This window comes from Protopterus annectens, chromosome 2.part0, assembly GCF_019279795.1.
Source record: "Protopterus annectens isolate FY-2018-M chromosome 2.part0, PAN1.0, whole genome shotgun sequence".
NCBI lineage: Eukaryota > Metazoa > Chordata > Ceratodontiformes > Protopteridae > Protopterus > Protopterus annectens.
This window is the reverse complement of record NC_056728.1, coordinates 70,109,811-70,126,827: the sequence shown is the minus strand read 5'-3', so window position 1 is coordinate 70,126,827 and position 17,017 is coordinate 70,109,811. Positions and strand designations below refer to the sequence as shown.

Sequence of the window (17,017 nt, the reverse complement as noted above, 5' to 3'; positions counted from 1 at the left end):
TAATCTGCTCATTAATACATGGTGATATCCACCCCAACCCCTGCCCCTACTCACCCCTACCATTCTCTAAAAGCCACCAACTATTTACAAGACCAACACCATCTACCAAACCCCCAAATCACTCTCAATTGCTCAATTAAATATACGTAGCATCTGTAACAAAATACCACAAATCCATGCCCTCCTAGATGTCCAACAGTTTGATATACTCTGCCACTTGGCTCAAACCTACAATTAAAGATAATGAAATCACCCCTGGCTATAAGCAAGACCGCTTAAACAAAAAAGGTGGTGGGTAGCAATTCTGTATAAAACCGATTGCAAATAAGCAAAGAAAATCATACTCTTCCATCTGATAATAATGTAGAAATAATTATTTCCAAACTTCAGCTCAACCCTCACAAAACAGTTAACATTATCTGCACCTATCTTCCCCCAGGAAAAAATCCCACTATTTTAGAAGACCTATTAAATTGGCTTTCACTAAATCTCGCGCAGGAAACTATTCTTTTAGGAGATTTTAATATTGACTGGAATTTATGTCAATACACCAATCCACCCACTCTTATTAACCTACATGGCTTTACTCAAACCATTAACTCCCCAACAAGAACAAACAAACAAAATAACAAAGAAAGTATACTTGACTGGATACTTATAAACAGTCCCCAGCTAAAGTATACAACAGGGACTCTCAGATGACCTCAGCGACCACTCTCTAACATATATCATCAGGCATAAAACAAGTTTAACCATCCCCACACAAGTCATAACATCCAAAATTCCTAGATCCCATTCTGTTTCAAAATGAACTTATGCAAGTTAATTGGTCATCTCTTAAATCTCTCCCTATAGACGGTTAACTACTTCAATCATACTTTTCTGACAATCCTAGAACATCACGCCCAATGCGTTCTATAAGAATTAAATCTAAACAGCCCAATGGCTTTCTAATGCCACCAGGAATCTAATCCTTAGTAGAAACAAAGCCTGGATAACAAAATACAACTGATCGCCTTATTTTCAGAGAACAAAGAAATTTAACAAAAGCCATTCTACAAGACAAGAAGAACTTTTATACTCAGCTACAACAAACATCCTTACACCAACCACATAAATTCTGGACCGCCATTAATACACTGCTATCACCAGGAAAAGTTGCCACACCAAATCCTATTGATTCTAACCCCGACTGCTCATTACAAACGGCTAATGCCTTTAATACTTTCTTTACCTCTGCCATTCTAAAGCTAGCTAACCAACAAAGCCCTGATACCTCAAACCAAGGTCCCTCCCCCATTCCACCTCAAACCCATACCCACCACATATATATCATCCTTACTTCAAAATTAAAACCTACAACTTTACCAGCAGAATTCCTTAAAATTGGTGCAAAGCCATAGCTTACCCCATCTCCATATTGATTAACAGGACCATAAAGCACAATTCCATCATTATGGAAAATCTCTTATATTATCCCACTATTCAAAGGTGGTGACTCTACTGAGTATTCTAACTTTCGTCTTTCGTCAATAGCATTATTATCACCACTTGCAAAAATAATGGAGAAATGCATCCACAAACAGGTACTAAATCACCTGCTAATAATAACCTCCTAGCTAAGTGCCAACATGGTTTTCACCCTTTCCATAGCACTACTACAGCCTTACTTTCCTTTATCGACTCAATAAATAATAACAGCAATAATAACATACCCTCTTCAGCCTTCTCCAAAGCCTTTGATATGGTCATCCTCCATCGCCTAAAGTCCTTGACAATACAGCCTTAAATTGGTTCACATCCTATCTGAATAACCGCAAACAGGCAGTACTCTGGCATAACCATCTCTCTGATCTCCTTCCCACCTCTATAGGAGTTCCTCAGGGCTCTATCTTAGGCCCTCTACTATTTTCCATCTTTATAAATGATCTTTACCTAGCTACTCCTCTATCAACTTGCATTCAATATGCTGATGATACAACCATTATCTGCTCAGCCCCAACACAGTCAGAACTTTATTCCTTACACAAAATACCTTCACTACCATAGAGCAATGGTTCTCCAACCACTGTCTCCTCCTTAACCCAAAGAAAACCAAACTCCTGATTTTACACCCACCATCTTGTCTCCCTCCATTAATTTCTCTCACAGCCAACAATGGCATCCTTATCTCCCAGACAATAACACCAAACTACTAGGCATTACAATTGACAACCAACTCAAATTTGACACACACATTGACTGTACAATAAAATCAACTAACAGAAAACTAGGCTCTCTGTATAGAATTAAATCTTTCCTTACTCCTGAAGCCAGAACCACTATAGCTAGAACCCACTTAATCTCTTCCCTTTTATATGCCTCCCCAATCTATACAAACCTTTCTAAATATAATCTTACCAAACTAACTACGACTTATAATAATATTGCCAGATTTGCTACAGCATCTCCATATAGGACTCACCATTGTTCTAACCTTAAAAAACTAGGGTGGCTAGAATTACCTAACCTTATACATTTTAACCAACTTACAATTGCCCATAAAGCTCTTTACCACCCAGACAATACCCCAATGCTCTCCACCCTCATAAAACCCTATAGCAATCTGAAAAACCTAAGCCCTCCAACAAAATACTGATTCATACTTCTCTTTCTAAGAACTCAGCAGGTGACTCCACATTCTCAAACTCAGTTGGGAAACTATGGAATCAACTACCTCAAGACCTCACCACTCAAACATCAATCCCACTATTTAAAACTAAACTTAAACATTTCTTTTCCAACCACTGGCTTTGCTCTTGCAATGACCCAGACTAACCTTTCATACCTCCCTGCTATGAGATTTTTTTTCCACTCTCTCTTTATCTCGTATACCTAACTCTCTACATAACTCTCTACAAAGCTGTTTCTATTACCTCACTTCTAATAAAGGAACTAAATCTCTACTTTCCATCTTCTTTTAAAGATGTATTAGACTAACTAGGTACTTTATCTGTACTGTCATATTGTACACTTTTCTAAGTAATAGAGACTTACTGTACCTCATATTTGTACTCAAATGTTCTTAATTCTAACAGAAGGTTTAAAGAATATGTTATTAGATATTATTTGTATATGTTGATATATTCTGATAAAGTTTTTGTTTTAGTCTTACTATAGTAGTACTGTAGAGGAGCTTTTCTCCCCGGGCCTCCACTGAAAATGGACATGTATCCAGTTGGACTAGCCCGGTTAACAAATGTAAAATAAATAAAATAAATAAATAAATAAATGACAGAGTATCCACAAATAAGTCTTCTGGGAATTACCAAATGTCAAAGTCTCCACTCTGTTGGTGTCATAAGCCTGGGTGGGGAAAGGAAAACTGTGACTTACAACCCAGTCCTCCATCTTCCCCAGACTTAGAGGATTCAGTCTCTCAAAGGTGAGACATCCCTATTTCTTTTGGGGACAGGGACTTAAGATGCATAGAGTTTATCAGAATCTGGCTACCAGCTACATAAAAAGTGAAACAAGTTCTGATCCAACTTAGCCAACTTCTCAGAAGTGGTCTGGGTGGGAGGAGACCTACCAGGAGGCAGATATTTAGGCATGATAAGCATATGGGCCTCAGGCATCTGGGTATTAGGTGGATGGGCAGCTGGCGGAGGGGATGCCTTTGTTGGGTTTTATAAGCCTGGCTGTCTTCAGTAACAATTTTTGACATTAATAGTTTGGCCTAGTCTTCAGTCCAGCGGGATATGCTACAGACCAAAAGTATGCCAGCCTCCAGCTGTGAGCCTTGGGGTAACATGCACCCAGGTAGGGAGCTACTCAACTGCCACATGGAGCTGATGACCTTGGACTGACGAGTTCCAGTGAACTACTGAATTTAATGGTCTCCACAACCTTGTATTTTTGGACACACTTCTCTTTGAATTTTTTTTTTTTGTAAAAGGGGGAGGGGCACCCATGCTGCCCTGTGGCTGTTGATCCACAGACAAGGCAGACTGACTCAAGACAGTGATGTTCCTTTTAGCATGGTATACCTGGAAGGATTCCTACATTCCCTTCAAAGTCTGAAGCCTTCAGATGCTACAGTTGGTGACAACATGCTCTGGACAGAGGCAGCACACACTAGTCAAGGTAGACTTTACATCGTGTCTGACTTCTGCTAGCACATGTGCTTGCTTTCCCCCTACAGCATGCATGCCCTACACCACTTTGTACTGCCTTTGCTACCCAGATGTTTCCTTTTAAAAATTTACTAAGCCCAGTAAACAGTACTTGGGGATTAGAATAAGACATTCCTCCAAGTGGTACTTCTCTGCTCAATGATCTGCAACCATAGGCTTGAACCAATGCAGATTGTGGTAAGAAAGAAAAAAGGATACTGCAGCAGTTGGATGCCAGCCATGTACCTCCTTAGGACATAGGTTCATAGGCAAGTACTAGGCTAGCTGCCCTTGCAGGCCATTTTAAACCTAGGCAGTTTTCCTTTTTGTGCTCAAATTAACTTATCCCGTTTGCTTACAGATTTGTCAATACACATTCTATGGCTGATCATTATATTACACCTAATGAGAAAAAGTATAATACCACAGATAATTTGAGGAACCCATGCATGGGATGAAGTATTTAGGAGCAGCCTCTATTAATTAGTAGTACAGGGGGTAGTCCTGGGGTAATTTTTCCTGTTTCGCATCCACAGATCCAAGTCTCCACTTAGATATGGACAGGGATAAAATTTGTTTTATGTGGATGATTAGTCTGTTATAGAGCAGTGGTATTTTCTGCGAGATAAACCACCTGTCCAAACTGTTCTGTTGATGTTGCAAAAGCAGTTTAGATTCCTGCTGAGCATTTCTGATGCCATTTGACTTGCTGATGTGCAGTATATCCATTAGTACTTGGTCAGAGGACGCCTTGCATGCCAGACACAGGTCACTTCTTAGCAGTCTGCAGGATACAGAGTATAGTAACAAGGTTTTGAGTCGGGGTAACATGCACCCAGGTAGGGGCTACTCAAGTATCCCATGGAGCTGATGTCCTTGGATCAGACGTGAGGTAATGTCAGCATGGGCATAGGGGAGGGTCCTTAGCTCTGAAAGTCAGGATACACAGAGATCCCTATGGTAATGACTGCAAGAGTAATTTACAACAACAAAAAGTTATATTTCATATTCTTAACTTGCCCATTCAGTTATCAGTGTTGACTTCATAAATCTTCTCAGGTTTGGGCAGATATCAACCAGAAGGTACAGTTCATAGGATGATACTAAGCTATTAGCCCGGAGGCCCTTATAAGCCTAGCCAAGAACTTCACCCATGTTCCCACAAAGTCATCACCTATTTTCCCTGTCCAGCAGGGACACAGTTGGTATCCCAGGGGTATATTTTCTGTTTCCCATCCAGTCGTCCAGGTTCCTCTTAAAGAGGGCTAGTAATGTACTCTGCTTGACATGGAGAAGAAGTCTATTCCACAGATGGGGCAGTCACTGGGACACAAATCTATCCTGCCAACAAGTTCTGTTAATGTCACAGACCAGGTTGAAACATTGCATGCGGAGTGCGCAAGTTAAGTTTGACTTACAGATATGCAGCAACTCCATCAAGGCTGAGTCTAAGATGGCCTTGTATGCCAAGACACAGGTCACCTCTGAGCAGTCTGTATGAGACTGAGTAGAGGGACAGGGCTTTTAGCCTATCTCTACAGGACAGGTGTTTGAGATCCTGAAATTTCCTGGTCAGGAACCTCTGTGGTCTCTCCAACTTTGCATGTACTTGGCAAAGTACATGCGAAAGGGGTCAATGTACTCGATAATGGGCCTGATAAGGGAGGAGTACAGGGATGTTATGACCGCTTTGTTCCTGGATAAAATACCCTTACTTATGAGGTGGACCATGTTGAAAGCCTTCCATACAATGAAGGCAACATGGTGGTCAAAAGTCAGGCTGCTATTAACTTGGGTACCCAAGTCCCTCACTAATGACTGGATGCTTAGTACATTGTTATTAATGTGATAATTACTGGGGACACCATTTTCCCCAAAGGGTATAATGATGCATTTATTGGCATTCAGTTTGAGGCCATGCTTCTGGCACCAGTCATTAGTTTGGTTAGGAACCTCTTGCAGGATGTCACATCACTAGGGGAATTTATGGCAGTATCTAGCTTGCAGTCACCTGCAAACTTGGTCAGCCACAGACCACTGGTTTCAGCTTTCACATCAGAAAAGTACATCCAAAAAGTAGAGGCCTTAAGACCAATCCTTGGGGTACGCCGCTTGTTACGGGTCTACTACTAGAGGTGGCTTCCCCTATTTTGACTGAGAGGGTTTGATCAGTAAGCCAGTTAGCTGTCCATCTAGTAACATATGGATTGATGCCTAGCTGGGAGAGTTCATCTACTATGCCCAAGTGGGGAACAGTGCCAAAGGCTTTGGCTAGGTTAAGGGAGGCGGTGTGCAATGTCTTGCCCTCATCCATGGGTTTGGTAACTGATTCGAAGAAGGCGACCAAGTTTAACAAGCATGATTTCCCTTTGACAAAACCAAACTGTGTGGGATCAAGCGTTTGGAGGTTGCCAAAGTCCTTGTTTATAAGGTCCACGATAATGCATTCCATGGCCTTGTAGATCAGGCTAGTTAGGCTGGCTGGCCTATAAATACCTGGGTCAGTGGACACTCCACCTTTGTGCTGAGGGATGACAGTGGCTGTCCTCCATTTTGCTGGGATGAAGCCGGTGCACAGGCTTTGGTTGAATAGGGTGCCTAGTGGTGCAGAGAGCTCTTGCCAGAGTTCATGTAGGACACAGCCAGGGATGTTGCCAGGTCCCATGGAGGCTGTATTTTTTGCCTTTGAGAGAACCTGCTCCCTGGTGATGTCCTGGTTTACTAACTGTGGGGACAGGGGGGTGAAGTTTTCACTGAATTTGTCTGCCAGCAGGATGGCTATATTGATGGCATTTTTGTATGTGGTATTCTTCACCATCAATTCAGAGCAGATTTGGGAGTTACTTTTGAGATTGTGGATGTATGCGAAGAAGGGTTTGCAATTGTCCTTAGTGGATGTCGCCAATATGGACTCGAATATAGCCTTAGAGGATTTTACCAGTGACCTTATTTGCTTGTTCAGACAAAGGAGAGATTGCTTTCAACTTTGCACCTGCTCCTTCTTGGTCCTGGACAGCAATTTTTTCCTTTTGTTATAGAGCCTATTTATTGCTGCTGTCCACCAGACAGGTTTACTCTTCCTTGAGAAAGATGATTTGGTCTTGTCAGGCATTGCTGAGTCCATACAGCTATATAGGTGCTCATATAGTATTTTTGGTGTAGGCTTGGACATCAGTGCTTGATTCAACTGAAGGGATAGTGGCTGTGAAGCTGCTTATACTTGCTCTCAGGAGGTTGTTGTCAGCTTTGGAAATGTTTTTTTGTTCGAACCTGGTGGTGGGGGGGGGTCAGGGGAGAAGGTGACTTCGAAAGTGATTGCCTTATGTTCAGATCTTACCAGGGAGGATGACACTAACGGTGCTACAGTGGCTACTCATGTTGGTTAGTACCAGATCCAGGATATTTTCACCTCTTTTGGGTGTGTCAACAAATGATCCAAAGCAGTGGCATTGACGAAGTCAAGGAGTCTCTAGGCATTCGTGTTTGAGCTTCCACTCTATGGTTGGGTAGTTAAAGTCACCCAGGATCAGGGTGGATGGCTGAATCTTGATGGATTCAAGTCCAGATAGGTGGAATGGGCCTCCTGAGTCATAGCTGGGGGTCTGTAGCTAGCTATGATTTGAATAGGTGTTTTTTCAATAGTTAACTGCACCTGGAGTGTCTCCTGTGCGTCATACTATTTAACCAGCCTGGAGGTGTGTATGTCCTTGATAAATGTTGAAACTCTACCTCCTTTGGCTTTGCAGCCCTCTGTTTGGGATATGAAAGTATGGTAGAACAAGTAACCTGGTAAAGCTGGGGTGCTCTCCACAGCTTTGAACCAGGTTTCAGTGACTGCACAAATGTCAGCATCTTCCAGGGTGAAGAACGCTTGCAATGAATGCTGTTTCATGTTAAAACTCCTAGCGGTTAACAGCATGACCTTCAAATTGTGTTTACAAGAATTTTTCATGTTGGTAATTTTGTCCTCATGACTTTACCTGAAAAAGGCACTATGTGGGAGGCAAGAGCCTTTGCCAAAAGCCTGAAGCCCAGGGGAGACAGATGAACGTCATCTCTGGCAAAGCATTATGGTCTGTCAAACATGTCCTCCAAGGCTGTCAGGTACTGGATCCCCTTGGAATGACACCAGAAACTAAGCCAATTGTTAAAGTCAATCATTTTCTGTTTGTACTGAGGCATCATTCTGGGTGACAGTAGGATGCTGCTTAAGGCTAGGGACCTACCTGCCTGGGACACATTCAGTGAGCTCAATCATATCTCTCTTCATATAGTCCAGAGAGGTACGTCTCAAGTCATTCACACCAACATGGACTAAGACAAGAGTCATAACAGCACCTGTTGTTGAGAGACAGGAGCGTGCGAGTGATATGGTGGATTCTACCACTTGACAAGCAACTTACAGTGACTTTCCCCTTGTCTAGCCTGGTGAGGGGCACATCTGTGTGTCTCACGACAGAGTCTCCTATGACTAGTATGTTGGGTTTGTGGCTGGGCCTTAGAGGCTGTGAGACACAGGCATGTGTACTATGTGTGGTGCTTGGTGCAGTGAGTTTTGATGTGTGTGTGCTTTTGCCTTGGAAGTCTCTTTTGTTTAGATATGTTTTTCTTGAGAACATCCACATATGCAGGAATGTACTACACAGGTGTAGGTGGTGTTTGAGGTGTGGTGCTTGTGCAGACAACCTTCTCAGTGCCAGATGTACTGCCTTGTGATTGAGACAACAAGGATTCTAGATTCTTAATGTAATTGTATCTCTCACATATTATGCTCCTAGGTGGTAGAAGAAGAGGGCTGTCAGTGTACATGAGGCAGTTGCTACACTATCTCAGGATGCCCATATCAACAAGACTAGCAGAAGAAACCACAGGAAATTGTCTGTCCATGGTTGTCATAATACGTGGAAGAGAGGTAAAGGATAGTAGAGTGGTTCCTATCAGAACAGAGTACTTATAGGTGTGAGCAGGGCTGGATAAAATTACAATAGCTGCAAGTAGGGTTGCCACCTTTTCAAATGGCCAAAGTGGGACACATCAGATATTACAGGCCGACACATACCCACAGTCAGTACAAAGGATAGAACTTAACTTTTTTTCCTAAATAAAAGCTTATTCTTGTAGCAGTTTAGTTGCTTATTATGTTTCTTGTAACATTTAGGTATTTTAGATACAAAAATAACTATTTTATGCAACTATTACATAAAATATGGGACATAATTATGTCCTACAATCTCAGGACATTTGCCCTTTTTAATATTTTTTGTCAGGACACAACTGCCCAAAGAGGGACTGTCCCTCAAAGTGGGACAGGTGGTAACCCTAGTTGCAAGGCAGGGCATCAGTTATAAAGGAGTGCTGTTAAGGGAAACAAACGCAACTGAGATACCTTGCAATGGGTTAAAACATAGCAGTGACAGTGCTCAATGAGCAAACAAATGCAACACCCTGCGAACACAGGGTATAAATACTAGAAAAGATGGAAGAATCTAGAGGCTCGAATTACTACCCAATCCTGCTAGCCTCTGCTCTCTCAACCAATCACTTGTGCTAGAGAAGGTCAGGCAACCCTGTTACTCTAACAGTGAAGACACGACACTACCAGCAGACGATGGCTGCCAGAAACACAACAAACTCAACAAGCAAAACAACTAGGTCTGAATAACAGCAGGCCTCTACCCAGATTATGCTGCCTGGCTAGAACACAGAAACCTCACAACAAAATGCACAGAAAAGCACATATAAAGCACTCACAAACAGAAAATATAACTCTCAGTATGAAAAAGTTTAGAGTTGAGTAATTCAATACAAATGCAATTACAGTAATGGAACACTATCTAGCAACGAAAAATACAATTAAAACAGTATAAAATAGTACAAAAATGCAGTGAAACAGTAAAAAAAAGCTTTACAACAGGGCAAAATGTAGTATATTAACTGTATAGCACAACTATAAGCATGCGTGAATCACTATGTACCTCACTTTATTCATCAGAATAATGTAGTAACAGAATAGACAGAGAGCAAATAAGGTATATTTGGACCTAACTAGCTTGCCTTAGATCATTTTCCCTAATTGTACCATAGAGACACTTTTTACTGCAGCCTACAGTATTTCAAATCCAGTATAGTGTACAAAGCCAGGAATATAAGGTTCATTACCTTTAACTGGTTTATCTGATGTTCCAGTAACACCTCGCTTTGGCACTTCAACAATTCTATCTCCTCCTGGAACCGCAGCTGCTGTTGATGCTTTTCCTCTTCATATTGTGCCAGCAGTTCCTTGCGCATAGCTACTATCTCGCACTCAGAGGCAGAAGCATACAGCTGGAAAGTACAAGTATTTAGTAACATCACCATCTGGGGGGAACACAACCTTTACGTCTAAAACTGCAGAACACAATTTACAATCAAGCTAGGAACATAAACAATAAATTATTTCACTCATATAGGTTAAATACACACACACTCGCTTGTGTGTGTGTGTGTGTGTGTGTGTATATATATATATATATATATATACATATACACACACGTGTGTATATATATATATATATATATATATATATATATATATATATATATATACACATGCACACGCGCGCACACACACACACGTACGTCTTCAGCAGAGTTATTTCTTATTTTTTGTGTGCTTACAACACAGCTAGGAATGTTTTTTTTGTACTCAAATCATGTAACGCATGTTATATTTAACTCATGAATATCAACACACTCCTACAACAAATGCAAGTCTGTCAAAGTAATATTCCATCGTTCTCTTCTGTAACACACTGCATCTGTCTAGTACTGGACATGTACAGAGCTATAAATTAACGCAAGTGTTCAGATTTCAGCTAACTTCTAAGAAACACGTTATTGGTCCACTTATCCAAAATGTACTCATGGTCTTACCACACGATGGGGCTTACTTTTGTGCTCTCCGCCAGTAGGTATCACATAGTAACTTACTGAATTATATGCATGTCTTCACGCATTCAGTATTCTCCTCTATGCATACATCCTGTAGAAAGCAGTACATATTCCTTTTATCAGTACTAGTCATTAAATGCAAATAACTATCATCTGTGTATTAACTAAATGAGTGATCAGCATGTAATTTGTTCCTTGACTAAAAAAAGGCATGCAATGTTTTTTTTCCTAAACTGACTACTTGAACAAAGAATATACAATATTGTGCTAAAGAGGATTACCACATAGATTACTTACATACCACTGTTTTTCCTCAAGTGTAGTCTGGCCAACAGGGCTATAGTGGAAGCCATGTAACAAATGGTCCGGAGAAGAGCTCTTGCTGATGCAATTGTCCACTGGGATTGTCAGAGAAAAATATTCCTCCAGGGAACTCAACTCATGAAGTGACAGGGTGGTCTTGGAATATAAATATCTGAGGTGTCTCCTAGGAAAACCTTCTATATGCTGGCGGACTGAATGATTAGACTTGAATATATGCAGTGAACCACCCAGAGTAATGAGATGGTAAATGGTGAATTTTCATTTCCCTGCAGTACCTCTTCAGACTGAAGCTGAATCAGGAAGTCATCCAGCAGGTAAAGACAGATGGAGATGCTCTCCTATCTTCAGAAATGTCATTATCAGAACCAGGTATGACATAACTACATAAAACTTTTTTCAAGGAGACTGAAGTTTAAAAAAGTTTTATGCAAGAGGTTACCCACTGTCCTCAATTAATGAAGTTCTTGATCTAGTGAAAAAAGGTAAATCAGACACCTTTAAGACTGTAAGCTTGCTGTCAGGCAGTAAAGGTATTGTTACATAGATAAAATGTAGTGATAAGGTGATGCCTATGAAATTGACAAAATCAATGGATATGCTATCAAATGTGTCAGGTTGAATTGGAAAATAATGCAACTGTCCCTCCTTGGATAAAGTGATTTCTGCAAGGCTACAATCTGCACAGGACAGAGAACACAAAGATTTGTTAGAGAAACTCTTCAAATCACAGCTAGTAAAGTGGTAACAAGTGCAGTTATTACAAGTAATGTTAATGTTTATATGCAGGAGTAGATACAATGATGGTGAAAGAAACATTATATACCTGGTTTATTTTCCTGTACTTTAATAAAGTGATAAATGTACTACAATTTATACTGGCCACACAGCTTGTAGGCTGCAAAACATGGATGTCTATGAAAATATGTATACAGTGAGTGCGACTAATAAAAATATTTTGTGCAAACATTCATTAGAATCCAAGGATGCTTTATTCAAATTTGCAGTGCTTGAAAAAATATTAGTTTATGGGAAAACTGCTACTGAAGAATTGGTAGATTGGAGGGAACATTGCTGGCAGTTAAAAGTAGATGACTGCCATTTCTCCGGTTTGAATAAAATGGAAAATGGCAAGTTTTTTTTTTTTTTTTTAAAGAAGGGCACTAGTTTACTGAAAAAAGTCACACTATTTTTTTAATCACGTTTTACTGCATATGCTGACTAGGGTTGTTACTACTCACAGTCTGTAGAAGTCCATTGAGATGAAGCACTTAATGGATTGTTTTTGTTTTCACAGAATAAAATGTGTTTTTTAACTAAATTTTATTGTTACAGACTCCTGTGTTACTGTATATGTAAAATTTAATCCAACATAGACAGATAAAACACCAGGTAAGCGCTTTCGGGTTACACCCTTCATCAGACAAAGATACATTCTTCAAACAACATTTTTAAAAAGATGAGACAACCGATAGCATCTAGTGAAAAACCCGCCTATTTTGGAGGGTGGGTTTAACTGGAATGACATCATTTAATCCTGGTATCCCGTGTGCCATAAACTCTATGATCCATCTTGATTCAGCCAAAGCTGTCTGATGTTTTACATCACCCCCCCCCCCCCTATTGTTTGGTTTGATGTTAACAATGGCCCTAAATTTGAAGCTATGTGTAGGGTTGCCACTGATATGCCTGTATAAGGCATTACTTGGGTCACTATTCCTGATGCTACTCAGGTGCTGCAAGATTCTAACCTTAAACATATTGTTGGTCATTCCTACATAAAAACAAGGACATTCAACACATTCAGCTAAGTACACTATGTTCATGGTCCTACATGTGGCCCTCCCTTTTAAATGAAACACCTTCTTAGTTACTGGATGTATAAATGTGGTTTCTTTATTAATATGACTACAGGCCTTACATATCCACAGGAAATGTCCTGCAGTGAACTTCAGAGATCCACCTTGACCACTCATCTTTTCCTTACACAATAGATCTTTAAGATTCCTATTTCTCCTATATGAATCTGGGACTATTGTCAACAATGTCCCTTAGTCCAATATCACTGGTTAAAATATTCCAATTGTTTTGTACAATCCTATTGATGTCTTTTATATTGCTGCCATATGTGAACATCAGTTTGGGACCCATTTGCATGCATTATTATCAATTTGATTCCCCTCCATATGTTCTCTTTAACCAGGGCTTATATCTAGTCCGTCTTAATTTAACACTATCATCAATAACACAATGTACCAGTCTTTCATTGTAGCCTCTATCCTTAAAACATTTGTCTAGTTTATCCAACTCTTCATCAAATTGTGTATCCATAGCACTCACCCTGGATATCGGCTGACCTGCCCTTTACAATATTTGGAAAATATGTCGGGTGCATGCTGTCGTGGACAGCAAAGTGTTTGCCAACACTCTTTCCTATACAAACTAGAAACAAAACCTTCCTCGTCTGTTCTACACAAACATCCAAAAACTCTATCAGTATAGGATGTTGTGGCAGTAAATTCAAGAATGTGGTGGTGGAGTGGATGTAGGAAGAAAGCGGTCAAATGAATTACAGTCTCCATTCCATAAAATAAAAATATCGTCCACAAAGCGGGCATACATACTTATGTAGCCCTTCCATACGTTATCCAAAATTGTGGAGGATTCCCAATTGGAAGAACCAGATTGGCATAGGTGTTGGCACAGGGGTGCCCATGGCTACCCTGTGCTTCATATCGAGCCTGCTCCTATAAACACATTATTTTCCAAGACAAGTGTCAGCAAATCCTTCACTAACTCAATTTTATGTGAATCCACATCTTGCTCTGCAAAGCTCACCACTGCTGTTGTACCATAATAATTCGGGATGACAGTGAATAAACTGTTAACATCCAATGTAATCATTAACAGTCCATTCATTCCATTGGGTCTAACTATACACCCAGAATCCTCAGAAAATGTCCTGTATCCACTAGTATGTTATCTATCCATTCCATATATGGTTTAAGTGGCTTCCAACCATATCGATATATTCTCAGTGGCCAACCCCTGCCAGACACTATAGGTCGCAGGGGTGGGTTACTGATTGTGTATTTTAGGCAAAGCCTTGAATACTGGTGTGACTGGTTTGTCCACCGTAAAACTCATGTATGTCAGGTGTGATCCTCATATCATTCAATAAAGACCCTAACGCTGGTGCACCTTATCAATGACCAATCTAACACCTAGGGGATTAATCTCCAAATAAGTGTCATCTGTTAACATGTTTTTTACTTTCTCATTATACCATGCAGTGTCTAAAACAACCACTGCACCTCCCTTGTCAGCCCCTTTAATAGTTAGGTCTTTGTTATTCATCAAACATTGTAAAGCCATTTTCTGTGGTATAGCTAGATTATAATATCTGGTAAAATTACCATCTGAAAAGTATTTAATTAAATCCCTCTCACAACCATTCATAAAAAGATTCAGTGTGGGTGTAAAAGGTGGCACAAAGCTGCTCGTTTTTTTAGGAAAAGCAACATTATTTTCAGTATTACCAAACATTACCTTCAACGTGACATTGCGACAAAACAACATCAAGTCCATAATAATTTCATTGTATGAACAAACCCTACTGGGTACAAAGGTGAAGCCTTTGTTCAGTACTGTCAATTCATCTCTATTTAGCGTATGAGAAGATAAGTTGTAAACAATACCAGTACTGAGATGAGCAGTCAATAGAGAATCTAAGAGAAGAAAGATTCTCTATTGACTACTCATCTCAGTACTGGTATTGTTTACAACTTATCTTCTCATACGCTAAATAGAGATGAATTGACAGTACTGAACAAAGGCTTCACCTTTGTACCCAGTAGGGTTTGTTCATACAATGAAATTATTATGGACTTGATGTTGTTTTGTCGCAATGTCACGTTGAAGGTAATGTTTGGTAATACTGAAAATAATGTTGCTTTTCCTAAAAAAACGAGCAGCTTTGTGCCACCTTTTACACCCACACTGAATCTTTTTATGAATGGTTGTGAGAGGGATTTAATTAAATACTTTTCAGATGGTAATTTTACCAGATATTATAATCTAGCTATACCACAGAAAATGGCTTTACAATGTTTGATGAATAACAAAGACCTAACTATTAAAGGGGCTGACAAGGAGGTGCAGTGGTTGTTTTAGACACTGCATGGTATAATGAGAAAGTAAAAACATGTTAACAGATGACACTTATTTGGAGATTAACTCTAGGTGTTAGATTGGTCATTGATAAGGTGCACCAGCGCTTAGGGTCTTTATTGAATGATATGAGGATCACACCTGACATACATGAGTTTTACGGTGGACAAACCAGTCACACCAGTATTCAAGGCTTTGCCTAAAATACAAATCTAGTAACCCACTGCGACCTATAGTGTCTGGCAGGGGTTGGGTCACTGAGAATACATCGATATGGTTGGAAGCCACTCTTAAACCATATATGGAACGGATAGATAACATACTAGTGGATACAAGACATTTTCTGAGGATTCTGGGGGGTATAGTTAGACCCAATGGAATGGATGGACTGTTAATGATTACATTGGATGTTAACAGTTTATTCACTGTCATCCCGAATGATTATGGTACAACAGCAGTGGGTGAGCTTCTTGCAAAGCAAGATGTGGATTCACATAAAATTGAGTTAGTGAAGGATTTGCTGACACTTGTCTTGGAAAATAATGTTTATATAGGAGCAGGCTCGATATACAGACAAGCACAGGGGGTAGCCATGGGCACCCCCTGTGCCAACACCTATGCCAATCTGGTTCTCTCCAATTGGGAATCCTCCACAATTTTGGATAACGAAGTATGGAAGGGCTACATAAGTATGTATGCCCGTTTTGTGGACGATATTTTTATTTTATGGAATGGAGACTGTAATTCATTTGACCGCTTTCCTACATCCACTCCACCACCACATTCTTGAAATTTACTGCCACAACATCCTGCTGATAGAGTTTTTGGATGTTTGTGTAGAACAGACACAGGAAGGTTTTGTTTCTAGTTTGTATAGGAAAGAGTGTTGGCAAAACACTTTGCTGTCTCGACAGCATGCACCCATATTTTTTCAAATATTGTAAAGGGGCAGGTCAGCCATATATCCAGGGTGAGTGCTATGGATACACAATTTGAAGAGTTGGATAAACTAGACAAATGTTTTAAGGATAGAGGCTACAATGAAAGACTGGTACATTGTGTTATTGATGATCGTGTTAAATTAAGACGGACTAGATATAAGCCCTGGTTAAAGAGAACATATGGAGGGGAATCGTCAATTGATAATAATGCATGCGTGCAAATGGGTCCCAAACTGATGTTCACATATGGCAGCAATATAAAAGATATCAATAGGATTGTACAAAACAATCGGAATATTTTAACCAGTGATATTGGACTAAGGGACATTGTTGACAATAGTCCCAGATTCCGATATAGGAGAAATAGGAATCTTAAAGATCTATTGTGTAAGGAAAAGAGTGGTCAAGGTGGATCTCTGAAGTTCACTGCAGGAACATTTCTCTGTGGGATATGTAAGGCCTGTAGTCATATTAATAAAGAAACCACATTTATACATCCAG

General features: G+C 40.1%; 1 protein-coding gene across 1 annotated transcript in view; it reads right to left on the bottom strand.

Annotated features, from left to right (window-relative positions):
- PCNT (pericentrin) overlaps positions 1-17,017 on the bottom strand; it is a gene marked incomplete in the record, with an annotated part of 2,997,294 nt that overhangs the window by 1,687,395 nt on the left and 1,292,882 nt on the right. The window contains 1 exon segment of the mRNA XM_044060288.1: positions 10,314-10,478. Within this exon segment, the coding sequence (XP_043916223.1) occupies positions 10,314-10,478 (165 nt within the window).